At 40.3% G+C, this 25,365-nt stretch overlaps 4 protein-coding genes across 10 annotated transcripts in view; 1 reads left to right on the top strand and 3 right to left on the bottom strand.

Annotated features, from left to right (window-relative positions):
* Positions 1–5,327: 5,327 nt before the first annotated feature.
* LOC106608735 (uncharacterized) lies at positions 5,328–7,751 on the bottom strand. The gene is made up of 6 exons (XM_014206840.2): positions 7,661–7,751; positions 7,139–7,501; positions 6,650–7,000; positions 6,322–6,453; positions 6,083–6,117; positions 5,328–5,738 (listed from the first exon to the last, which is right to left on the bottom strand). Exons 1-6 carry the CDS (start codon positions 7,716–7,718, stop codon positions 5,601–5,603), a joined length of 1,077 nt encoding a protein of 358 aa, XP_014062315.2. The 5' UTR covers positions 7,719–7,751; the 3' UTR covers positions 5,328–5,600.
* A 1,676-nt stretch (positions 7,752–9,427) lies between these two features.
* LOC106608794 (uncharacterized) lies at positions 9,428–10,960 on the bottom strand. 3 transcript variants are annotated; one of them, XM_045722546.1, is made up of 4 exons: positions 10,622–10,960; positions 10,203–10,481; positions 9,838–10,094; positions 9,428–9,722 (listed from the first exon to the last, which is right to left on the bottom strand). In XM_045722546.1, exons 1-4 carry the CDS (start codon positions 10,884–10,886, stop codon positions 9,594–9,596), a joined length of 930 nt encoding a protein of 309 aa, XP_045578502.1. In that variant the 5' UTR covers positions 10,887–10,960; the 3' UTR covers positions 9,428–9,593. The 3 variants fall into 3 exon arrangements, with proteins under 3 accessions (XP_045578502.1, XP_045578503.1, XP_045578504.1); XM_045722547.1 differs by having other exon boundaries at positions 9,838–9,938; XM_045722548.1 differs by having other exon boundaries at positions 9,838–9,887.
* Positions 10,961–13,617: 2,657 nt separating this feature from the next.
* Positions 13,618–15,030, bottom strand: LOC106608712 (uncharacterized; the record flags this gene model as incomplete). The annotated part of the gene is made up of 4 exons (XM_014206812.2): positions 13,618–13,901; positions 14,062–14,111; positions 14,265–14,381; positions 14,691–15,030. Coding segments are annotated over 4 exons (639 nt in total), but the record flags the coding sequence as incomplete, so codon positions are not given.
* A 9,042-nt stretch (positions 15,031–24,072) lies between these two features.
* Positions 24,073–25,365, top strand: part of dock11 (dedicator of cytokinesis 11) — a 113,560-nt gene continuing 112,267 nt past the window's right edge. For all 5 annotated transcript variants that reach the window (XM_014206851.2, XM_014206850.2, XM_014206849.2 and 2 more), the window contains exon 1: positions 24,073–24,361. In XM_014206851.2, the coding sequence (XP_014062326.2) occupies positions 24,260–24,361 (102 nt within the window). In that variant the 5' untranslated portion in view covers positions 24,073–24,259. The remainder of the gene's footprint in view (positions 24,362–25,365) is intronic.

Here is a 25,365-nt window from a genome sequence, read left to right as displayed (position 1 = left end):
TGTGACGTTCAGAACTAGCATACCCCCCCGCAAACATCCGGTGAATTTACTAAATTACTCACGATAAACGTTCACAAAAAAAAAATATATACATTTTAAGAATTATAGATACAGAACTCCTCTATGCACTCGATATGTCCGATTTTAAAATAGCTTTTCGGTGAAAGCACATTTTGCAATATTCTCAGTAGATAGCCCAGCCATCACGGCTAGCCATTTAGACACCGACCAAGTTTAGCCCTGACCAAACTCCGATTTACTATTACAAAAGTTTGATTACCTTTGTTGTCTTCGTCAGAATGCACTCCCAGGACTGCTACTTCAATAACAAATGTTGGTTTGGTCCAAAATAATCCATCGTTATATCCAAATAGCGGCGTTTTGTTCGATGCGTTCAAGACACTATCCGAAGTGTAAATAAGGGTCACGAGCATGGCGCAATTCGTGACAAAAGATTTCTAAATATTCCATTACCGTACTTCGAAGCATGTCAACCGCTGTTTAAAATCAATTTTTATGCAATTTTTCTCGTAAAAAGCGATAATATTCCGACCGGGAATCTGCGTTTAGGTAAACAGACGAAAGAAAACAAAGCATTCTGTCGACGCGGGCACGAGCCTGAGTCTCACAGTACTGTAACCAGCCACTACCCAAACGCGCTACTTTTTTTCAACCAGAGCCTGCAAAGCCACGATTCAGCTTTTTGCCGCCTTCTGAGAGCCCATGGGAGCCGTAGGAAGTGTCACGTAACAGCAGAGATCCTCTGTAATGGATAGAGATAATCAAGAAGGGCAAGAAATTGTCAGACAGGGCACTTCCTGCATGGAATCTTCTCAGGTTTTGGCCTGCCAAATGAGTTCTGTTATACTCACAGACACCATTCAAACAGTTTTAGAAACTTTGGAGTGTTTTCTATCCAAAGCTAATAATTATATGCATATTTTAGTTCCTGGGCAGAAGTAATAATCAGATTAAATCGGGTACGTTTTTTATCCGGCTGTGAAAATACTGCCCCCTAGCCATAACAGGTTAATGTTTCACAATTACAGTTATTTTTTATTCACTGAATAGGATGGTCCTCCCCTTCCTCCTCCAAAGAGCCTCAACTGGTATACACATGATGGGGATTTATCTACAGAGGACAACAAAAAAACTCTGTCTGGCCATCTCTCAGTTATTTGCAGCAGGTAGAGTCAGCTGTAATAGTGCAAACTTAGTATTGAAACGGAGGATCATGCCTATGTATTTAAGATGGAAATATATGTTTTCCGACACTTTATTTTGCAACTATTTTCAGTATAGTACCTGAACATGCATGGACTAGATTGAGATTGAGGTCTTTGATTAATCAGAACATTTATCTTTTTCAGCTTTGTCTCTTACTTTTGCTCAGTCTGATGTCTACATCCATGGAGACACAGTTAATTTGGAATGCTTCATCACTAAGAACTTGGCAACTACAACAACTGGTTCAAAGTGATAATGGGACAGTCTGAGTCAGTCCAGCCAGGAGACTCTGTGACTCTGAATTGGACAATACACACTGAGACCTGTGCAGGAGAACAGTGTCTATTGGTTCAGACATGGCTCAGGAGAATCCCGTCCAGGATAGCCAATACTATATTATATACAATGATACCAAAAATTGGAAATTTGAAAGGTTTACTTATTTCAGGTGGGGACACTGAAGCAGATATGAGGATCCTTGTCATCCTCTCCATCATAAGAACTGATATTCTCCTCTGCTGTCTGACCATAATCTACACCACCAGGAAATAGATTAATTCAATGATTCATTTTCACAATCCTTCAGCTGTTACAAACACAAATGTGGTTTACTGTCTGTTCAAATGTTTCAGTGATCGTCAGCTTAGTTGACAATGTCAAGGTAAAATGCCAACATGTTGATGATGCAGATTCATTTGTAGTACTTTTTTGATATTTCTGTTTAGACTTTCAATAAATAAATGAATCTTTATTGAAAATACCATTATTTATTCAATATTGACAAAATTACACAGTAGATACAGTATGATATATTAACATATTGAAACAAGACTGATGGGAAGTATTTCACGGTTATTGCTTTCTGGGAGCATACACAACTTCTCCACCCTGCTCTCTCCCCCATCCACGCTCTGATTTGTTTATTGAGAAGCTCAGTGCAGCATAATTTTCTGTGTCCATGGTCAGATTCTAAAGTAAAGAAAGAGAGATACGTACGTCATCCACAATTACTAAATTACCCCAGCAACCTATTTGAAGCATGAGATTTTATTGAGAACGTGAAGTAGCATAACAGCAAGAAAAAAATATGAGGCCAAATTACTCACTTGGACAGGGGGTGAAGTGTCCATTGTACCCCTAATTTAAAACACAAAAGATATATATTTTTTGTGTATTATTATTTGGCATTCATACATGATATTATATACATTGATTACATTAATACATGGCATTCATATATCATATATTTTGTATAAAGTATAACAAAGTCAAACTTAATCACACTACTTACTTTTTTGCCGAGTTCTCCTCCACAAGAGAATGTGTGTTGCTATCAGGATAATAACGATTACAACCAAAATAAATGTTATGTAGTTTAGCAATCCGGCTTGATTCTCTTGACGAGAAAAATACATTTAAATGGAGAATTTTTCAGGTTGCTGACTAGAAACCCCGGACATGAAATGTATAATAACTGTACCTACATCTGGTGCCCTGTACCTACTTTTCAGAATTTGTAAAAATAAAACATGAATTGTAATCAGCTCTTACAAGGTCTAACCCTCAATGTCCAGCCTGGTCGGTTTCCTTGAGTTTATTCATTGGCTAAAAAGAACCACACAACATTTTGACATTCAGAAATTAAAACTGGAAACATAGTTCATTACAAAACTTTCTGTTTCTTTACTTATCTTGAATAATGAGATATGCACCATCTCCAAAATATTATTCATTATACCAGAATATTCCACAACGATATGATTCAACATCAGTTTGGGCAACATTCCAAAGAGTCAAATTAAAACTCAAATCATCCATTGCAGCTCATAACAAGACATCTTTGCGAAATCTCCCTGGAATTGCACTTTTCATAGTAGGCTGTTACATGGGTGCAAGTCCTTGTCCCGGTGTGTGTTTCAGCCATATCCAGGATAACACTGAGTCTATAGTGGAGAAGCACTCCAGAGTCACAGATCCCTCTAGGGGCACCGATTCTGTCCGCACAGACTGAGATACAATGGGATGCATGGTACCATCTAGAACACACAGGACAGAGGACATAGTTGAAGATCGAAATATTTGCCCATGGTGTAAATCATTCAGAGGTAAAGGGCTCATGTTTGGCTAATTGATGTAAATGTGTCAACTCACATCCCAATTTGCATAAGAGTTACAGTAAAGCCAAGTCAATAAGTTGAGTCAAGGTACAGGACAACGTCGGTTATCTTACAGTAAATCCCTACTGAAACACAGGAGAAATGGACTAGGCAGTCTAGATATTCACACACTGTACTTACTGTACAAGTGAGATGCAGAATCACCATACAGATGAATAGTGGGGTCATCTTGCAGTCTGTCCTGAGTGGTTACTCTCGCCTGCCCTGAACCAAATGGACTGGTGCAGTACTGTGATCAGTAGGCTTCTTGCCTTACATTACAGAGAAATTAGCCTTTTTTTCTCTGATTGGTGGGGGATACATTAAATCACACCCTTCCTGGTAGCAGTGGTGTGTATTCATGGATACCAAGGAAGGCCGTACAGACACAGAGGGGCACTGTTTCGCTCGCTCGGATGCTTTCTCCTGTGAGGTACATTCAGCCTCTTGCGAATTGAAGGAAAATGATGAAATACCAAGAGACGAAAGATACATTTTAATAGTCCATATTTTGGGGAAGCCTGGCTGAAGCCAGTTTGGATTTGTCGTCACTTTTATCAAATCCCATTGAGAGTATACGTCATTGATTGTTGCGTCTTGATGTGTTGTTGTCCTCCGGTTGCTAGCTAGCCAGCTAGCTAAAATTGTCCCTTTCCAAAATTAGCCATGGATGGAGATAGGGATTTGGACTTGTGGTTTTACTTAAATCTCCGTACTGGCCAATAATTATAACGGCGATTCTAATCCTAGCATTAATTCATACATTGTTATGCCCGTGGCCTGAGAGGATGGAAGTTCAATATGTAGCTAGATGTAGAAGGCTAATGTTAACTAGCTAACGTTGCCCATGAATGGAAGTTAGGCTAACGAGGAAGCATTTAGCCAGGTAACATAAGACAACAACAAATTCAAGGGTGTACTGTATGACAGAGTGATAGACCGTATCATCAACATGAAAGAGAGGAGGATGGCATTGGCGTTTCTTTACAAGGTCAGTCAACTTGTTTTTGTACTTGCACGAACGCGCACTCACACACACACGAACGCACACAGAAATCAGAACCACGGACAGCCACATCATATTTAATGTAGCTTACGTTGATTGGACACAATAGTTTTTGGTATCTTTTAGTTGCCACTGTATTAGACTAAGCAGAGGTGATTTGATCATGTTGAAATGTTGAAGTTGAAATGGTGCTGGAATAGTGAATGCAGCTCCTGTTTTCTGTGCAACTTGCGGTAACTCTCTGTGGTTCAAAATCAATACTTGTTTAGTGGTCAGTAAATGTCAGAAACATTAACTTGCTTGAGCATACTGTAGGTCATGTAACTGTCTGTTACTGAACATTCAATATTCTTTGTGGACTTCACTGGACAGAGGTTGCTATCCGATTTTGTGATTTAACAAAGGTGAGGTTGAATTTATTCTGCCACTGTGTCTTCTTATTGTCTCGGCCTTTAGGCCTATATATCACGGTCGCAAAGCATATGAATTATCAGGCTAAGGATCAAACAACGCAATTATCACAACACATAGGTTGTAATATGGCTTGGCTTCTCTGGTGATTGTACCCACACACCTCTACTGCCTGGTAGGTGTGTAAACCAACACTGCACTTCTTACAAAGAGAACATTTACTGTAAATCATCTACATGTATATCTGTGTCCGATATGTGGAGTCAGAGAGATTCTCATGGTCTCTCCTGAAAAATGTATTTGTATCTCAGCAACTCTAAACTTGGTTAAATAACGGTTAAATAAAAAAGCACCTCTTCTGTGATAAGAAATAGATGTGTGTTTGTGTTCCTCCATTTTTAATGGTGTGATGGAGCCTGACACATATTCAGCTAAACTGCTATTACTTTAATCATATTGTATATTTGTATATGTGGTGGCAGAGATGTTCTGTAGACAGAGAATAGAGATGTCCGGAGTGTATAAATATATGGTTTATTATGTTAAAAACACACAGTCATACAGCAAAAATTGGGATTCTCTATCAGATGATTTCTTTCAATAAAAAGCTGTAAAGAGTTATGGCTATTTATTTAGCATTACAGAATCATTATATACATCTAACATACAGACAATGTTAAAATAACAGATTCTTTGTTACTTTGAAAATTCCATACTATTTTTTGTTACTAAAAGCAGTTCTATTAGGCTACAAATAGTAATATTTCTTCTTGGTGTCTTTGTGACAGTGGTGATATCCTTCACTGCTGCTGAAGGTGCCTGACATCAGAGTACACTGCATCCTCTCTCCTTGTCTTCTCTCTCACTCTTCTAGAGGAGGAGTTGTTCTTGGGGGTGAAACTGACAGCTGCGTAGTTCAACACGTCACTGTCTTGATTCTGAGGGGGGTGGAGCCATGAGGAAAACCATTATGATGATAGCATGATCTACTATATAATGTTTATATTCTCCTGTGGAAGAAAACACTCTACAAAAGACATGACTGTTCAGACGTTACACCCACTACAATGACCTGACAGTCAGTGGAACAGTTACAGGCAGAAGTTCCATGGAAAAATAAAAAAATATAAGTAGGCTACATCTAGTACAGTGACCTATTACTTCCAAGAAAACTTAACATAAAAAGTACAAATAAGCTGACTTCTAGCTGTAAAGAAAGTTAAATGGTTGTTTCTTGTAAAAACTGAAAGCATCCTATATTTATAAATGTTGACAAGTTTACCTGATTGCCCTGGGACGTTGGGACATCAGTCCTCCCTTCATAGAGATTGAAATAAAGGAAGGCCAGCCATTATTTTTTATGACAATCTATTTTTAACCTCATGTAGTTAATTAACAGTGCTTATATGTTGGACATTTAATTGATATTTACAGAATGTACATTGCATAGAGATGCATACAACTTTAGATTCATCAGCTATAACATTAGATACATTGGATACATTAGATATAAAGTAATACCTCTGCTATCTCTGTTCAGAGTCTTGCACAGTGCCCAGACAAGTAGAAGGGTCACTATCCCCAGAACGATGTTGGAGACGACCAAGGCCAGAACAGTAGGACTCAGATCAAATGGAGAATCGTGTTCTGGAACTGTGGAAAGGGTATCAGAGAATTCATATTGTATTCATGAGCGCTTAGGAAGATCATCAAACAGTAAAGTATGGCATGAAAATCTGATGGTGATATTGTATAGCTTGTTGACACAAATGAATGAGGTCATTTGGAAGTAGGCTGCTTGCATGAATATACTGTATTGTTGGGGATATTTACAGATTAAATTATTTACCTTGAATGTTCAGCTTGGACCCATTCCCAAACAGTATCTCCCCACATGAGGCCACAGCACAGTAGTAAGTCCCAGCATCAGAGAGGCTGAGGTTCCTCTTGGGGAAGTTGTAGACACAGCTCTGTGTAGGAGACCCAGCCTCATTGCTCTTCTCACACTGATCACTCCTGTTTCCATGGGAGTAAATGATTCCTGGATGGGATTCTCCTGAGCCATGTCTGAACCAATAGACACTGTGTTCTCCTGCACAGGTCTCAGTGTGTATTGTACAGTTCAGAGACACAGAGTCTCCTGGCTGGACTGACTCAGACAGAGGCTGCTGGAGCACAGTCATGTTTCTGGACCCTGAACCTGACAAGAACTTCAATAAACCCATTGAATCTCTGGAGTATTACTGTAGAAAGTGTTGAAACTCAACCTCTCATCTGATTAAGATAATATCTCATATTTACACTGCATATATGTACATTTAGGTTTACAAAAACGTACCTTTTACTATGAGAATGGCTCCTTCTCCAAACTCCACCTTGTTGCCATAAGAGCTTCCACAGTAGTAAGTGGCTGAATCAGAGAGCTGCATGTCTGAGATCCTTAGGTGATTCTTTTCTTGGCCGTTTTCCACTGAGAATCGTGGGTTATCCTTAAACTCATGGTAAAATGTTGCGTTCCTGTCAAACTTAAAGACGGTTGAGAAGAGTTGAAGCTTATCTCCCAAGGGTTGCTTGTACCAGGAGAAATGCATGTCCATGTGGCCTTCATAGAAGCAGTGCACAGTCACTGCGTCTCCAACATTGGCTGATATGAAACCACTGTCCTGAAGTATGGATGAGGATTCAGTACCAGCTACTACATCTATTAGGAAACATGAACAACATAGTATATTTGCTGTTACATACCCCAATTACAACTTAGAATATTCAAAGTGTCTGTAGAGTATTACATGTGATATCTCAAGCATCCAAATCAAGGGTGGACATCTCATAAGCAGAGAAATATAAAAGTTGGACTTACCCATCTCTACAAGAAGTGGAAATATCAGACACAGTGTGATCCTCTTTGAAGGTGTCATCCTCCTCACAACCTGTCTTGAGTGGAAAAAGTCCACCTATGTAGACAACACTTCAACAATGGAGTTGCAGGTGATTGGTCGAACTGGTCACATCATTTTTGTTGACGCCTTATTCCGTTACGACAATCTTCTTCACATTGTACAGAGTCACAGAGTCTCCTGGCTGGACTGAATCAGACAGAAATATTTTATTATAGGTATATTCTTATCCTTATATATTTAGGACAAATTTAGGTATAATCATTCAAGTGTGGCATTCCTTATTCTTTACCACTACAGCTACTGTTGTCTATGTCAAGAGACTGATAGTTGTGACCTTTTTGGGAACATGCATGCAATGACACTGTCATCCACTAGGGCTTGTATCACGACAGTCACTTCCCCTCACCAAAAAAAATCTAATGAAAAAATATCTAAAATTCAGGACTTACACTCAATTGGATTGGATGGATAGAATCCCTTCCCATGATTTTGTTATTGAGGAGGCAGATTCCTCTAGGCCTATATAATACTTCACAGTTAAAACAGTGTTGTGTTTGACTAAGAAATGCAGCTCTCGGTGAAATTACCTAATAAATAGCTTATTATGTTTTTTCACAGATTTCAGTCGACTATGTATAGATAAGATGCCTCATCAAAAGAGTTGGTTTAATGTTGTTAAATGGTCAACTTGAAGAGCAACTAGTATAGCCTACGGTATGGGAGAGCTAAGAGTTCTGAGACATCCGGCTGAAAACCACAGAGAGAGAGAGAGAGAGAGAGAGAGAGAGAGAGAGAGAGAGAGAGAGAGAGAGAGAGAGAGAGAGAGAGAGAGAGAGAGAGAGAGAGAGAGAGAGAGAGAGAGAGAGAGAGAGAGAGAGAGAGAGAGAGAGAGAGAGAGAGAGAGAGAGAGAGAGAGAGAGAGAGAGAGAGAGAGAGAGAGAGAGAGAGAGAGAGAGAGAGAGAGAGAGAGAGAGAAGAGGGTCTTGTGTACAAAGCCAACAGGCTCTAACAAAGTGTAGATACATCCTCATCTTGTGTTCATCACAAACCGCAGAGTAACTGTAAATAGGTTGCTGTTTGTTTGAGGGCGTGTTAGTGGCATGAGAACGGCTTAACACTACAAATTGTTAGTGGCATGAGAACGGCTTAACACTACAAATTAAATCTTAAATACGTAACTTTTTAGCAAACTGACCAAATTCACATAGAAATGTGAGTTATATATCTGTCATTCTCATTGACAGCAAAATTAAGAAGCGGTAGATCTGTTATAAGTGCGCTATACCTATGCTTCCTGCTCTTAAATCAACAATGTGTGACTTTTTGTGTGAACCGACCAAATTCACATAGAAATGTGGGTTATAGATATTTAATTCTCACTGAAAGCAAGTCTAAGAAGTGGTATATCTGTTCTATGGTCTCCATTTCTAAGCTTCCCGTTCTTAAGTTTAGTTATTGCGTCTTTTACTTTGGTTTTGTACACCAGCTTTAAACAGCTGAAAATACAATATTTTTGGTTATTGAAAATATATTTCTCAGGGGTTTAGATGGTACAATGATTCTCTACACTATGCATTGCTTGTTTTATCACCTAAACTGAAACTAGGTGAACTATTAGAATTTTAGCAACCAGGAAATGGCGTAGCGATTTCTGCATATTGCACCTTTAAAGATCCTGAGTTTGGCCTGAATAAATACATTCAACTTCCTTTGTCTTGACTGTTGTTAAATGCTTTATTCATCTTATCACAAGCAAGTCCATTTAAAATGAGTTTGGCAGAGAAGCAATGCACTTAATTCAAGTAGCTACAGTAATTATATGTTTCAGTAATACAGATAATAATGTTAATAAAGGGAGAGTTGATAAAAAGAGAATTCATTGGACTGTTTCATTCATCCAGTTCTACTGTCTAATTCCAGCGTACACCACTGTCTCCATGTGACCTCTCTCTCTCTTCTAGACCTGTTCTTCTTGTTGCTCAGATTCAGAGCTACGTAATGGAGATTGTCTGCATCTTGAGCCTGTGAGAAACAATTATAAAGGGGGAGGGGGAAATAATACCATATGTTATTATTTAACATAAACATTTTCACACATATTTTTATGGTCATACAAAATGTAAGGAATTCTACTTACCCCTGCATCCTTAGAAGAGACTGCTGGACATGCTGTCAGAGAGACGGATCCTGAAAAGAAAGATGCAAAAGATGCAACTCCTTCTTCCACTGCAGATACATCTGTAGATGGTGATATTAAAGAAGAGCAAGACACTTGCAGACTCTTTCTCTGGTTCATCTTGTACATGATGCACGCAAGGACAATGATCAGGATTAACGAGAAAGCCAATCCTACACCCAGGCAGTACACCAAGAGAAGAAGGTCTGCCCTATGGTCTGTGGACATTCAAACATTGATAGAGGACGCTCAGAATAGCAAGTAAATGTATGTTCTACACAGTAGATTTGTAAAATATATACAAAGAAGCAAGCCATATCACCTACCTTGAATGTCCAGCTTGGTTCCATTCCCAAACAGTATCTCCCCACGAGGCCACAGCACAGTAGCAAATCCCAGCATCAGAGAGGCGAAGGTTCCTAGTGGGGATATTCTGTAAATGATTCCTGGACGGGTTTCTCCTGAGCCATGCCTGAACCAATAGGCACGGTGTTCTCCTGAACAGGTCTCAGTGTGTATTGTACAGTTCAAAGTCACAGAGTTTCCTGGCTGGACTGACTCAGACAAAGGGTGCTGTACAACAGACATGCTGTTGGACTCTAAATCTGAAAAGAGTGAAAATTAAGATTATGGTGTGTAAATGGTATTGTCCTGCTAGATGTATCTATTGACAATTTCTAATGTATATTTCGAATTTCATGGATACAAAATGTATAATCTAAAATAAAGAACTAAGTTAGGTTACCTTTGACAATCAAAACAGCTCCTTCTTCAAATGTGACTTTGTCCACTTCAATAGCAGCACAGTAGTATGCAGCTGAGTCCCCTAACTGTGTCTTAGAGATGGTCAGGTTAAAGCTGTCAACTCCTCTCTTCACACTCAGACGTTTAGTCCCAGTGAAGTCCTTGGTAAAGTTAGATATCTTACCCATTTGTTTGAGAATTAGAAATATCATCATCAGTGACACCATCTTTGAATATAAAATATTGGCTGGAAAAAGTCTACCCATGTATACAACAATGGGCTAGTGGGTGATTGGTTGAACTGGACCCAATCTTCTTTGTTGATGCCTCATTCAGAAGACCATGGTCTTGTGGTCTATTGCAACCTACAGAGTCACAGTCTACTGGCTGGACTCACTGAGACACAGGATGCTGTAAAATGCAAGTAATTGTCTTGAAGGTTTTACTTGTTTGGTGGTTTGTGGTTTTCTCACCTCTCTGGACAGCCCTGGGTCAAAACAGTAGGCTTTGTTTTCTCACCCGTGTCAAAATAGTAGGCTATTTGTTTTCTCAACTCTCTGGAGAACACTGAGTCAAAGTAGTGGGCTGTTTGTTTTGTCACCTCTCTGTTTTCTCAAACTTACTTTAGTTACACTTGATTTATCTTGCCTCCATTGCAGAAGACAAGCAAAACCAAGTGTACTTGAAGTATTTGAAAGAAAACTATTATTATTATCAACAGTTACAGTACTCCAGATGACCCATAGGAGGGCTGTAATACGTTGAACATGTCTTGTCTAGTGGTTAAAAGCATTGGGCCAGTAACCAAAAGGTCGCAGGTTTGAATCCCCGAGCCGACAAAGTGAAAAAACCCTTGGATGTGCCCTTGAGCAAGGCACTTAACCCCAATTGCTCCGGTAAGTTGCTCTGCATAAGAGCGTCTTCTAAATTACTAACATGTAAATGAATAAGAGTGAACAGGGGTAGAGCAGTGAGAGTGTATATGTTATTATTTATTTCACCTTTATTGAACCAGGTAGGCTAGTTGAGAACAAGTTCTCATTTACAACTGCGACCTGACCAAGATAAAGCAAAGCAGTGCGACACAAACAACAACACAGAGTTACACATGGAATAACCAAACATACAGTCAATAATACAATGGAAAAGTCTATATATAGTGTGTTCAAATGACGTAGGATAAGGGAGGTAAGGCAATAAATAGGCCATAGTGGCGAAATAATTACAATATAGCAGGTGATAAACCCCTACAGAATAAAACAATTAAATTGTATGTCAGTCTCATTCCCTATCATTCACAGAAACATGCATTAATGTAACACCTGTGAGTGCATCACTGATTGGACACCCCAGCCTAATGTAACTAATACACATGACACACTTTATCCACTCTGTATCACTCTCTGGTTAGTGTTGTTCTCATAGGAGGCAATCTATCATAAGGAGGATCCTCCTCTATTGGTCTCCTTACAGAGAACCCTGCAGTAGTCCTAGAACACTTGTCTGATTGAGAACGTACTAGTTCTCCCATGACATCATCTTAAAATGACCCCTCACCCTGAGCCCATAGATGTAGAATAGATGGTTCTGTATTATGACATGAGATGCTTAACTTGGAGAGTTCATTAGCAGTTCTTTGTGGTTTGTAACCGAGTTCAGATCATTTATATCCGAGTAAGTTTACAAAGAACTGGTTTGCTGTGACTGCAAGCTGTCAGTAGGAACATAAACAACAGTAACAAATGCGAAAACAACTGACTGACACCAGATAGACATCCTGCTGAAAACCACAGAGAGCAGGTAGGAGGGTCCTGTGTGTACAAAGCCAGCAGGCCTGACCAAAGAATAGATATAACCTCGTACTTAGAGTAGACTGCAAGTACCTGTGAACTTGTTAGATGTATGTGGGGGGATGTGAGTGTCATGCTATCAACACATCTAAAACTAGTTCAAGACATTCCTGACTTTTTTAAAAAAGGTTAAAAAATGACACGCTCTAGCACACGAGTTATTGTCTTCATCATACAGATCACTCTGCTACCTGTTTCATTTTGAGTGATTGTTGTTCCTTGTTACTAAGCTACACTTTATTATGACTATGTTGAGGTTAGTAGTAATGATCCAGTGATGATGACTGTCTGGCCAGTTTGATAGCTGCCATTTAAATACGCTGGAAATGATTTCTAACATGTTATAGATGTGTAATAAGCATGTAACAACTATATTACCTTGTTATAGATTCTTCATTGATACACATTGTCTTTTTTGGCATTTGTTTGACTGCTATTTCAGCTAGACACATGAACTATCACAGAAAGGCACGTTGTCAATGATACTTCATCCAATTAGTGGACATTTTGAACACTTCTACAAGTTGCTGCCAGCTCTACTATTGAGGCAGTTCCGGGGACTTCCATGTTCACTGCTGCACCCTGTTGAAAGACAAATGGATTGCAGTCCTGCAAAGTGCAATTATACATATTCACATTTTGTCAATAGTTTGTGAATACTTCTGTTACAAAATGAATATCGTCAAATTTGAAATCAGTCTCTCAACCATATCAATTCTGTTCAAAGTATATTTAGCTAAGAAGTACATTTTTAGTTCAGCCTTTTCTTATGGAGAGAGAGAGTTGAGCTCTTAGTGACATTGATGTTTGTGGTTTTGATGGTGTGTGAAAAGTGAGTGTGGTGAGGACTGATGGTCATTGCTGGGGGTTAGAGTTGAGTTTACGTGAGTGGAAAATCTATTCAGGGTAGTCAGAACACCACAGAGAGCTGTGATACAGGATACAGCTAAAAGAAGACAGTTTGAGAGGCTAAAACACCAGCAATAGATACATATTTACAGTTATTTTGCAACCAACCATATGTTTTACATTGAGCATAGTCTTGAGATGGTTGTTGCACACTGAATCTGTGGATGAAAGTGTTTACAAATTTAAGGAAAGAGAAAAATATGAATGAAAATCAAACAATACCTTTATATGAAAGCAGTTTAATGTTTAATTTGATCAAAATTGAACAACAGAATCAATGTAAAAAGAAGCTGTAAGTAATTGTAACTTACAATGAAAAAGCCATAGTCAAACATACAGTGTAAAAAACACAGAATCAATGCAAGTTATTAAAGAGGAAAAGTTGAGATTTCAGTCCATGTTTTGGCGTCTCACACCAGAGTACACAGTGTCTCTCTCCATGGCGCTCCTCTGTCTCCCGGCCTTTGGTTTCTTGTGGATGACGTTCAGAGCGGCGTAATGGAGAGTATCAGGCTCTTGATCCTAAGAGGAATAACAAAAAAGAAAATCCAAATATTTGGTATTATACTAAATACTGCGGTATAGTGAAACAATCCTCTAATAAAATGCATATTTTCATATTTTGATTGAAGGAAAAACACATTGATTCAGCAACAGCTAAACAAGTGTTAGGTCAGGTCACCTGGTTATCATGACTGGGGACTGCAGGACCACTTGGCTGAGGGTGCGTTCCTTTTAATCAAACACATTAATCAATACAATGATTATCATCATCATCCTACAATGAAGAGACTTTATGACCAATTTTGACAAAAACATTTCAACTAATGTAACAGTACCAACAATTGATAAGCATACTGTATCTTGCACAATAAAATTGCTTACCTATGCACTTGCTCATCTTGTACAAAACACAAGTAAGGACAATGATGAGGAGGACACACAGACCCAACGCTACGCCAAGGCAATACAGGAACAGAAGATGGTCCTCCTTACAACCATCTGTGAAATATCAAATAGGGATCGAGACACTGAGACACTGAGGAATAAAGCTATGACAATGTTAGAGACACCAACAAGACTCGGCCTGATCTGAGAGTCAAACTTTCTTCTCTCATATACAAAGATATCTGAATGATGTAGAAAAACAATGATATCTTAATGATATAGAAAAACAACGATATCTGAATGATATAGAAATACAAAGATATCTGAATGATATAGAAAAACAAAAGTATCCGAATGATACCTTGCCTGCATAAATTTGATTATATAGATTATTATAAACAGAATGTCAGAAGTATCACATACAGTCAATGTCCAGCTTGGTCCCGTCTCCAAACAGTATCTCCCCACATGAGGCCACAGCACAGTAGTAAGTCCCAGCATCATAGAGGCTGAGGTTCCTCTTGGGAAGGTTGTAGACACAGCTCTGTGTAGGAGACCCAGCCTCAGGTCTCTTCTCACACTGATCACTCCTGTCTCCATGGGTGTAAATGATTCCTGGATGGGATTCTCCTGAGCCATGTCTGAACCAATAGACACTGTGTTCTCCTACACAGGTCTCAGTGTATATTGTACAGTTCAGAGTCACAGAGTCTCCTGGCTGGACGGATTCCTGTTTCCGTGTTTCCTGTTTCCGTGTTTCCGGTCACAACTTGCAGACTTGTTTACGCTGCTGTGCGTTTTTGTTGCCGATCTTACTTTGATACCTGACGGTTTTTTACTTTTTCATTACCGTATATTTTTACTTTTTCGCTCACTCAACTTTTTTCATTCAACTTTTTCACCCCGGAGGTTTTATCTGGACATGGTTCGTCAGGACTTCAAACAGCCGAAGCTAAGTAACATTAACATGATGCCTTCTAATTGCAGTCGTTGTACTTATAATATACAGGAGAACGATCGCCTTACTGCAAGGATAGCTGTGCTGCAAGCCCAGCTTCAGACGCGATCGTTAGGCAAGGTTAATTTCAGTGTAGGAAAGGATGAAACAGCGTCTGTGCCACCAGTAAGTACAGATAGTAACGTTAGTATAAACCCCCTCGCACGGTCCCCGCAGCCGGACATCTTTCTCATGGCTTCTGGAGGGAAACGCTGTAGGAATGCTCAACCGGTGTCGCTTATTCAGCCGACAGAAACTTTCAGCCGGTTCTCCCCATTAAGCGAGTCGGAGTCGGAGGCCGAGACTTCTCTGGTCTCTACTCCTCCCGTTGTGGGGTCTGAGACGCCGACGGCTCCCACCATTAGCTCTGACAAATTGAAAACCCTAGTCATTGGCGACTCCATTACCCGCAGTATTAGACTTAAAACTAATCATCCAACGATCATACACTGTTTACCAGGGGGCAGGGCTACCGACGTTAAGGCTAATCTAAAGACGGTGCTGGCTAAAGCTAAAACTGGCGAGTGTAGAGAGTATAGAGATATTGTTATCCACGTCGGCACCAACGATGTTAGGATGACACAGTCAGAGGTCACCAAGCGCAACATAGCTTCAGCGTGTAAATCAGCTAGAAAGATGTGTCGGCATCGATTAATTGTCTCTGGTCCCCTCCCAGTTAGGGGGAGTGATGAGCTCTACAGCAGAGTCTCACAACTCAATCGCTGGTTGAAAACTGTTTTCTGCCCCTCCCAAAAGATAGAATTTGTAGATAATTGGCCCTCTTTCTGGGACTCACCCACAAACAGGACCAAGCCTGGCCTGTTGAGGAGTGACGGACTCCATCCTAGCTGGAGGGGTGCTCTCATCTTATCTACGAACATAGACAGGGCTCTAACTCCTCTAGCTCCACAATGAAATAGGGTGCAGGCCAGGCAGCAGGCTGTTAGCCAGCCTGCCAGCTTAGTGGAGTCTGCCACTAGCACAGTCAGCGTAGTCAGCTCAGCTTTCCCCATTGAGACCGTGTCTGTGCCTCGATCTAGGTTGGGCAAAATTAAAAATGGCGGTGTTCGCTTTAGCAATCTCACTAGTATAAAGACCTCCTCCATTCCTGTCATTATTGAAAGAGATTGTGATACCTCACATCTCAAAATTGGGTTACTTAATGTTAGATCCCTCACTTCCAAGGCAGTTATAGTCAATGAACTAATCACTGATAATAATCTTGATGTGATTGGCCTGACTGAAACATGGCTTAAGCCTGATGAATTTACTGTGTTAAATGAGGCCTCACCCCTGGTTACATTAGTGACCATACCCCCGTGCATCCGGCAAAGGCGGAGGTGTTGCTAACATTTACGATAGCAAATTTCAATTTACAAAAAAAAAAACAACAATGACGTTTTCGTCTTTTGAGCTTCTAGTCATGAAATCTATGCAGCCTACTCACTCACTTTTTATAGCTACTGTTTACAGGCCTCCTGGGCCATATACAGCGTTCCTCACTGAGTTCCCTGAATTCCTATCGGATCTTGTAGTCATAGCAGATAATATTCTAATTTTTGGTGACTTTAACATTCACATGGAAAAGTCCACAGACCCACTCCAAAAGGCTTTCGGAGCCATCATCGACTCAGTGGGTTTTGTCCAACATGTCACTGGACCTACTCACTGCCACAGTCATACTCTGGACCTAGTTTTGTCCCATGGAATAAATGTTGTGGATCTAAATGTTTTTCCTCATAATCCTGGACTATCGGACCACCATTTTATTACGTTTGCAATTGCAACAAATAATCTGCTCAGACCCCAACCAAGGAGCATTAAAAGTCGTGCTATAAATTCTCAGACAACCCAAAGATTCCTTGATGCCCTTCCAGACTGCCTCTGCCTACCCAAGGACGTCAGAGGACAAAAATCAGTTAACCACCTAACCGAGGAACTCAATTTAACCTTGCGCAATACCCTAGATGCAGTTGCACCCATAAAAACTAAAAACATCTGTCATAAGAAACTAGCTCCCTGGTATACAGAAAATACACGAGCTCTGAAGCAAGCTTCCAGAAAATTGGAACGGAAATGGCGCCACACCAAACTGGAAGTCTTCCGACTAGCTTGGAAAGACAGTACCGTGCAGTATCGAAGAGCCCTTACTGCTGCTCGATCATCCTATTTTTCCAACTTAATTGAGGAAAATAAGAACAATCCGAAATTTCTTTTTGATACTGTCGCAAAGCTAACTAAAAAGCAGCCTTCGCAAATGGAGGATGGCTTTCACTTCAGCAGTAATAAATTTATGAACTTCTTTGAGGAAAAGATCATGATCATTAGAAAGCAAATTACAGACTCCTCTTTAAATCTGGGTATTCCTCCAAAGCTCCATTGTCCTGAGTCTGCACAACTCTGCCAGGACCTAGGATCAAGGGAGATACTAAAGTGTTTTAGTACTATATCTCTTGACGCAATGATGAAAATAATCATGGCCTCCAAACCCTCAAGCTGCATACTGGACCCTATTCCAACTAAACTATTGAAAGAGCTGCTTCCTGTGCTTGGCCCTCCTATGTTGAACATAATAAACGGCTCTCTATCCACCGGATGTGTACCAAGCTCACTAAAAGTGGCAGTAATAAAGCCTCTCTTGAAAAAGCCGAATCTTGATCCAGAAATTATAAAAACTATCGGCCTATATCGAATCTTCCATTCCTCTCAATTTTAGAAAAAGCTGTTGCACAGCAACTCACTGCCTTCCTGAAGACAAACAATGTATACGAAACGCTTCAGTCTGGTTTTAGACCCCATCATAGCACTGAGACTGCACTTGTGAAGGTGGTAAATGACCTTTTAATGACGTCAGACCGAGGCTCTGCATCTGTCCTCGTGCTCCTAGATCTTAGTGCCGCTTTTGATACCATCGATCACCACATTCTTTTGGAGAGATTGGAAACCCAAATTGGTCTACATGGACAAGTTCTGGCCTGGTTTAGATCTTATCTGTCGGAAAGATATCAGTTTGTCTCTGTGAATGGTTTGTCCTCTGACAAATCAATTGTAAATTTCGGTGTTCCTCAAGGTTCCGTTTTAGGACCACTATTGTTTTCACTATATATTTTACCTCTTGGGGATGTCATTCGAAACCATAATGTTAAATTTCACTGCTATGCGGACGACACACAGCTGTACATTTCAATGAAACATGGTGAAGCCCCAAAATTGCCCTCGCTAGAAGCCTGTGTTTCAGACATAAAGAAGTGGATGGCTGCAAACTTTCTACTTTTAAACTCGGACAAAACAGAGATGCTTGTTCTAGGTCCCAAGAAACAAAGAGATCTTCTGTTGAATCTGACAATTAATCTGGATGGTTGTACAGTCGTCTCAAATAAAACTGTGAAGGACCTCGGCGTTACTCTGGACCCTGATCTCTCTTTTGAAGAACATATCAAGACTGTTTCAAGGACAGCTTTTTTCCATCTACGTAACATTGCAAAAATCTGAAATTTTCTGTCAAAAAATGACGCAGAAAAATTCATCCATGCCTTTGTTACTTCTAGGCTGGACTACTGCAATGCTCTACTTTCCGGCTACCCGGATAAAGCACTAAATAAACTTCAGTTAGTGCTAAATACGGCTGCTAGAATCCTGACTAGAACCAAAAAATGTGATCATATTACTCCAGTGCTAGCCTCCCTACACTGGCTTCCTGTTAAGGCAAGGGCTGATTTCAAGGTTTTACTGCTAACCTACAAAGCATTACATGGGCTTGCTCCTACCTATCTTTCCAATTTGGTCCTGCCGTACATACCTACACGTACGCTACGGTCACAAGACGCAGGCCTCCTAATTGTCCCTAGAATTTCTAAGCAAACGGCTGGAGGTAGGGCTTTCTCCTATAGAGCTCCATTTTTATGGAATGGTCTGCCTACCAATGTGAGAGACGCAGACTCAGTCTCAACCTTTAAGTCTTTACTGAAGACTTATCTCTTCAGTAGGTCCTATGATTAAGTATAGTCTGGCCCAGGAGTGTGAAGGTGAACGGAAAGGCTGGAGCAACGAACCGCCCTTGCTGTCTCTGCCTTGCCAAATCCCCTCTTTCCACTGGGATTCTCTGCCTCTAACCCTTTTACAGGGGCTGAGTCACTGGCCTACTGGTGTTCTTCCATGCCGTCCATGGGAGGGGTGCGTCACTTGAGTGGGTTGAGTCACTGACGTGGTCTTCCTGTCTGGGTTGGCGCCCCCCCTTGGGTTGTGCCATGGCGGAGATCGTTGTGGGCTATACTCGGCCTTGTCTTAGGACGGTAAGTTGGTGGTTGGAGACATCCCTCTAGTGGTGTGGGGGCTGTGCTTTGGCAAAGTGGGTGGGGTTATATCCTGCCTGTTTGGCCCTGTCCGGGGTATCATCGGATGGGGCCACAGTGTCTTCTGATCCCTCCTGTCTCAGCCTCCAGTATTTATGCTGCAGTAGTTTATGTGTCGGGGGGCTAGGGTCAGTCTGTTACATCTGGAGTATTTCTCTTGTCTTATCCGGTGTCCTGTGTGTATTTAAATATGCTCTCTCTAATTCTCTCTTTCTCTCTTTCTGTCTTTCTCTCGGAGGACCTGAGCCCTAGGACCATGCCTCAGGACTACCTGGTATGATGACTCCTTGCTGTCCCCAGTCCACCTGGCCGTGCTGCTGCTCCAGTTTCAACTGTTCTGCCTGCGGCTATGGAACCCTGACCTGTTCACCGGACGTGCTTGTTGCACCCTCGACAACTACTATGATTATTATTATTTGACCATGCTGGTCATTTATGAACATTTTAACATTTTAACATTTTGACCATGTTCTGTTATAATATCCACCCTGCACAGCCAGAAGAGGACTGGCCACCCCTCATAGCCTGGTTCCTCTCTAGGTTTCTTCCTAGGTTTTTGGCCTTTCTAGGGAGTTTTTCCTAGGGAGTTTTTCCTAGCCACCGTGCTTCTTTCACATGCTTTGCTTGCTGTTTGGGGTTTTAGGCTGGGTTTCTGTACAGCACTTTGAGAATATCAGCTGATGTACGAAGGGCTATATAAAAATAAATTTGATTTGATTTGATTCAGACACAGGCTGCTGGAGCACAGACATGCTGTTGGACTCTGAGTCTGAAGAGAGTGAGTAACTAAAGTAAGACTAAAGTAAGGTGTGGGTGAAAAATATTACAAGCCATGTATTTATCAGTAGCATTTGATGAAACAGTTGTACGAACATCAACATATCAACATACAGGGCCACAAAATTTGCAATGGTAGATAAAGTCCTCAATGTCATTCTTGAGTAAAAGTAATGATACCTTAATAGAACATTTCTCAAGTAAAAGTGAAAGTCACCTAGTAAAATAATACTTGGGTAAAAAGTCTAAAAGTATCTGGTTTTAAATGTACTTAAGTACACTTGGGGGAAAAGTACTCAAATGTCAAGTGAATGCTGTACATCAAATTCCTTCTATTAAGCAAACTAGACGGCACACTCTCACACTCCCAACACTCAAGACATAATTTACAAACCCAGTACTTGTGTTTAGTGAGTCCGCCATATCAGAGGCAGTAGAGATGACAATGCGTTATATTGATAAATGTATGTGCGTCAATTGGACCATATTGCTGTCCTGCCTGAACATTCAAAATGTATGAGTACTTTTGGGTGTCAGGGAAAATGTATGGGAGTAAAAAGTCGATATTTTCTTTAGGAATGTAGTGGAGTAAAAGCCAAAGTTGTCAAAAATATAAATGTTAAAGTAAAGTACAGATACCCCAAAAAACAACTTAAGTCGTACTTTAAAGTATTTATACTTAAGTACTTTACACCACTGAACATTTTGAAATTGAAGAAACAAATATTTAGTCACCTTTGACAATTAAAACAGTTCCCTCTCCAAATGTGAGCTCATAGATGGCTGTAGTGGAACAATAGTATCTAGCTGAGTCCCCTGGCTCTGTCTTGGATATGGTCAAGTTACAGCTGTAGTCTCCTCTCCTCACACCCAAACGTTTGGTCTCAGTAAAGTCCTTATTAAAGTTGATGGAATAATAACTATATTGGCCAACATAAAGAGATGACGTCATGTGGAGGGGTTTCTGTCCAAAACTCTGCTTGAACCAATCAAAATTGGTCACCGACACATTTGGACTAAAGCAAGTGAGAGTCACAGTTCCTCCCAGCTCAGTAACCATCACAGGGGTTGGTTGGATTACGTTTGGTTTGGTAAAAGCACAAACTATCAAAGGAAACAAACAAAATGGATCAAAGACAAAGACATGGATAAACCATTTCTACCCATTACAGACAGAACATCCACCTAACTTATCATATTAAAACGACATACTTCAAATGATTAAAAAAGGAACTCAATTAAAACGTCTTACACTTACCCAAGTTGATGTAAAACAAAAACAAGTGTCTGACCATCATTTTTACATCAGTCACTTCTGCACTGCATAGTGTGTGGGTCTGACAGTGGGGCACCTTATATATGATGACACTTTACATGTAGCCGTCATACAGTAGGAGGGAACACTGAAATGAGAGATTTTATTGGCTGACTACAATCTTACAAGTGTGTCCTCTGGCTTACCATAGTTTAAAAACGTTTAAAGAAGACATTGTAAGTAAGTCAGAGTTACTGGATTCTGCAAATCAAATATTGGCTTGATACGGCTGCTTATTTTTTTGGAGAAATGAAACCTTTACTGAAATCAGTTAATCAAAAATCAGTTCAAAACATCAGTTTTGATGTTTGGACAGGAAACAGAGAAGGGTCTCATTCCGCTTTTCTTCAGCTAGTACCTCAGGTACTACTGTGTCCAGCAGAGGTTGAACTAACCCTCAATGGGAATTTACCCACCATAGCATAAAAACTGCGTATCCAACATGATCTTGGTTTTCATCCTAGGCCCCTAGGTGGCTAATAAACACATATGTGGTTATGACATAATATGAGTTCACCCTATCTAAAAGTGTGCCTAGATCGAACAAATAGGGAGAATACCCATGACCTCTCGATTAGTGTAAGATCTCATAACTTACCCACACTTCACTGCTTGTTGCCCAGTGGCTGTATAGTGCACTTTTTTTTTCAAATACATGGTTTGGGTGGGTAGGAACCTACTATACCCCGAGTAAGATTCATTATCTATCAAAGTCAGCCCACAGATATAAATAGATGGATGGATGATGACAAGGCTTGATGGAATCAGAATTTGGTTGTGGCCAGTGGTGGAAAAAGTACACAATTGTCATACTTGAGTAAAAGTTAAGATACCTTAATAGAAAATGACTCAAGTAAAAGAGAAAGTCACCCAGTAAAATACTACTTGAGTAAAAGTCTAAAAGTATTTGGTTTTAAATATATTTTAAGTATCAAAAGTAAATGTTATTGCTAAAATATAGTTAAAAGTAAAAGTATAAATAATTTAAAATTCCTTATATTAAGCAAACCAGACAGCACCCTTTTCGTGTTATTTTAATGTATGGATAGCCAGGGGCACACTCCAACACTGAGACATAATTTACAAATGAAGCATGTGTGTTTAGTGAGTCCGCCAGATCAGAGGCAGTAGGATGACCAGGGATGTTTTCTTGATAAGTGTGTGAATTTGACAATTTTCCTATCCTGCTAAGCATTCAAAATGTAACAAGTACTTTTGGGTATCCGTGAAAATGTATGGAGTAAAAAGTACATCATTTTCTTTAGTAATGTACTGAGGTAAAAGTAAAAGTTGTCAAAAATATGAGTAGTAAAGTAAAGTATTTTTACTGAAGTACTTCACACCACTGGTTGTGGCTCACAAACTTCTCTGAATCATTTTATCCAGAAACAAACTGTTTGTGTATTGGTTTCCTTGACTTTAACGGTGGCTAATCTGACGCAGGCTAACTCAGAACAACAGGCCCTGTGTTCTGGAATCTAATCTGTTTACTGGAGAGTAAGACATGTGGTTTGGCCCCTTATGGCAATTGTATCATCATCATCATTACTATCATCATTATATTACATATAAACATTGACTCTTATTTTTAAATGTATGAGTGCAAATCAACGAAACTTGTTTATTTATAATTTGGGGGTATGAAAGACAAAATAGAAATTGTTCAAATCCCTACAGAATCTGAATTTGATGATCTGCTGTGGTTCTCATCATTGTCCACTAGAGCGCGGCATTCTCTCATATTTCACCTTTGGATAGGTATTGCTGATGACGTCACGAAAACGATGCGCACGCTTTAATGGGGCAGCAGTTTGTCTGTTGTGATTCTGTATGGAAAGATAGCAACAATGACAAGAAACTGACATGTGGGGAATCGTAAGTCGCCCTTTGCAGTTAGTTGCATCTTGTTCTTGATACAATGTCTTGTTTTGAGGTGTTTCGACTGGTTTCATATCAAATATGGCGAAAATGTGCTGCAAGGATGTATTTGAGAGACAAGAAGTGCTCATTGTGCACATTTATTTATGTTTTCAATAAACATTGGAGACGAAATATAGTTTAAATGTTAGCAACAACCTAAACCAACTTTATCTGTTTTGCCCCATAGTTTGTTGCTAAACAACCAAACCATCTAATAAGAATTCCCACCTATAATCTACCCAAAATACTGATCATCTCCAATTCATAGGAGACAAAACATAAATAAATAAAAAAATATTACAAAAGTCAACTGTTCTATGAATTTATCACATGAATATTAGTATAGGTGTTCATGCAATTTGGTAGGTTACTATTTTTTAACAGTGGTTGGTCAGGTATTTGAGGCGTGTACCTGATCCCCTATCGAATGAGGGGGAACAGGCAGGAGGCGCGCGAGATGCTCGAGAATCCTTCTCGGTCCTCTTCACACGCTCCAGCCCCGCCTCACTACGCCAACGCTGCCTGCCTGGTCCATCCGCATCTGTCACAACTGTCTGCAGCTGCTTGAGCTCCGTGGCATGCCCTCAGTTATACCGGGATTTAGGTGGAGGTTTTCACGAGAAAGAGAGCTATGTCGGAGGTACGGAAATTTACCAAAAGGTTGAGTAAACCAGGAACGGCAGCGGAACTCAGGCAAAGCGTCTCCGAGGCTGTGAGGACATCGGTGATTGTGGTTAGTATGATGATCTCTTCTTTAGCTAGCTAACGGTAGCCTACCTTGCTGTCCAAACCCGCTCACGAAACCATAGCCCGAGGGTCCGCTCCATTTATTCGGTTTAATCCTGAAAAGCCTATGTGTACTTTTAGTTCATAACGTTACTTGAATGTCTGAATGTCGAAAGACAATTTTCCCCCCCAGTTATTATCGAAGACGCGTGTCAGCGTCTCACCATTTCCTATTCGTCACCCACTGAGCAGCGCTTGCTACATTTGATTAGGATACAAGCTACCTCTTTCAATTTAAAAATGCGTATTACGTCGTAATCCGCTGGTAATTAAGCAGTGACGGTTAGCAGAAAATGACCATATTGAAACGGGATAATGTCCATATAAAGGAAGTGTCGTGTTTGTGTCTTTTCCCTGTGGATAGTGGTGTGACATTGTTCAGGCAGATCAGAAGAGAGAGAACACATGGTATTCCATTTCTCTTGGCTTCAGCTCCAGCGGCGGCTTTTGTGTGCTTGAGAATTGAGCAGTGCCAGTTCTGAGGTTGAATGTGCAGCTAGACTGCATGGTTTGCCTAGCTATCCCTTTTCCCTGTCCTGTAGCCTGGTCCTTTCTTTTCCCCAGTACTGAATATTTGATGTTCCAGGCATGTAAAGTATCATTATTTATCCTGGTGGTCTTTGATTATAGCTAGGCCTACAGTAAGAGTGCAGTCTCTATAGAAGCATTTCCTTTTTCTTTGTTGAAAGGACAATAGTAAGTGCTGTGTCATGGATCATGATTTGTGCACTGGTCGGGGTTTGTGTTACAGTTGGACTGTGTGTAGTATTGGCCTGAAACACTTTGATGCAGGGTATGGCTTGAGATAAATTGCATATAATGCTGAAAGAGGCACTGAGATTTAATCACTCACACAGGGCTCCTTTTGGTTCTATGTGTGTGTGTGTGTGTGTGTGTGTGTGTGTGTGTGTGTGTGTGTGTGTGTGTGTGTGTGTGTGTGTGTGTGTAAAC

Source organism: Salmo salar, chromosome ssa07 (assembly GCF_905237065.1).
Source record: "Salmo salar chromosome ssa07, Ssal_v3.1, whole genome shotgun sequence".
In the NCBI taxonomy this organism is placed as follows: domain Eukaryota; kingdom Metazoa; phylum Chordata; class Actinopteri; order Salmoniformes; family Salmonidae; genus Salmo; species Salmo salar.
The sequence above is the reverse complement of the archived record's forward strand: the minus strand, read 5'-3'. Positions and strand labels throughout refer to the sequence as shown.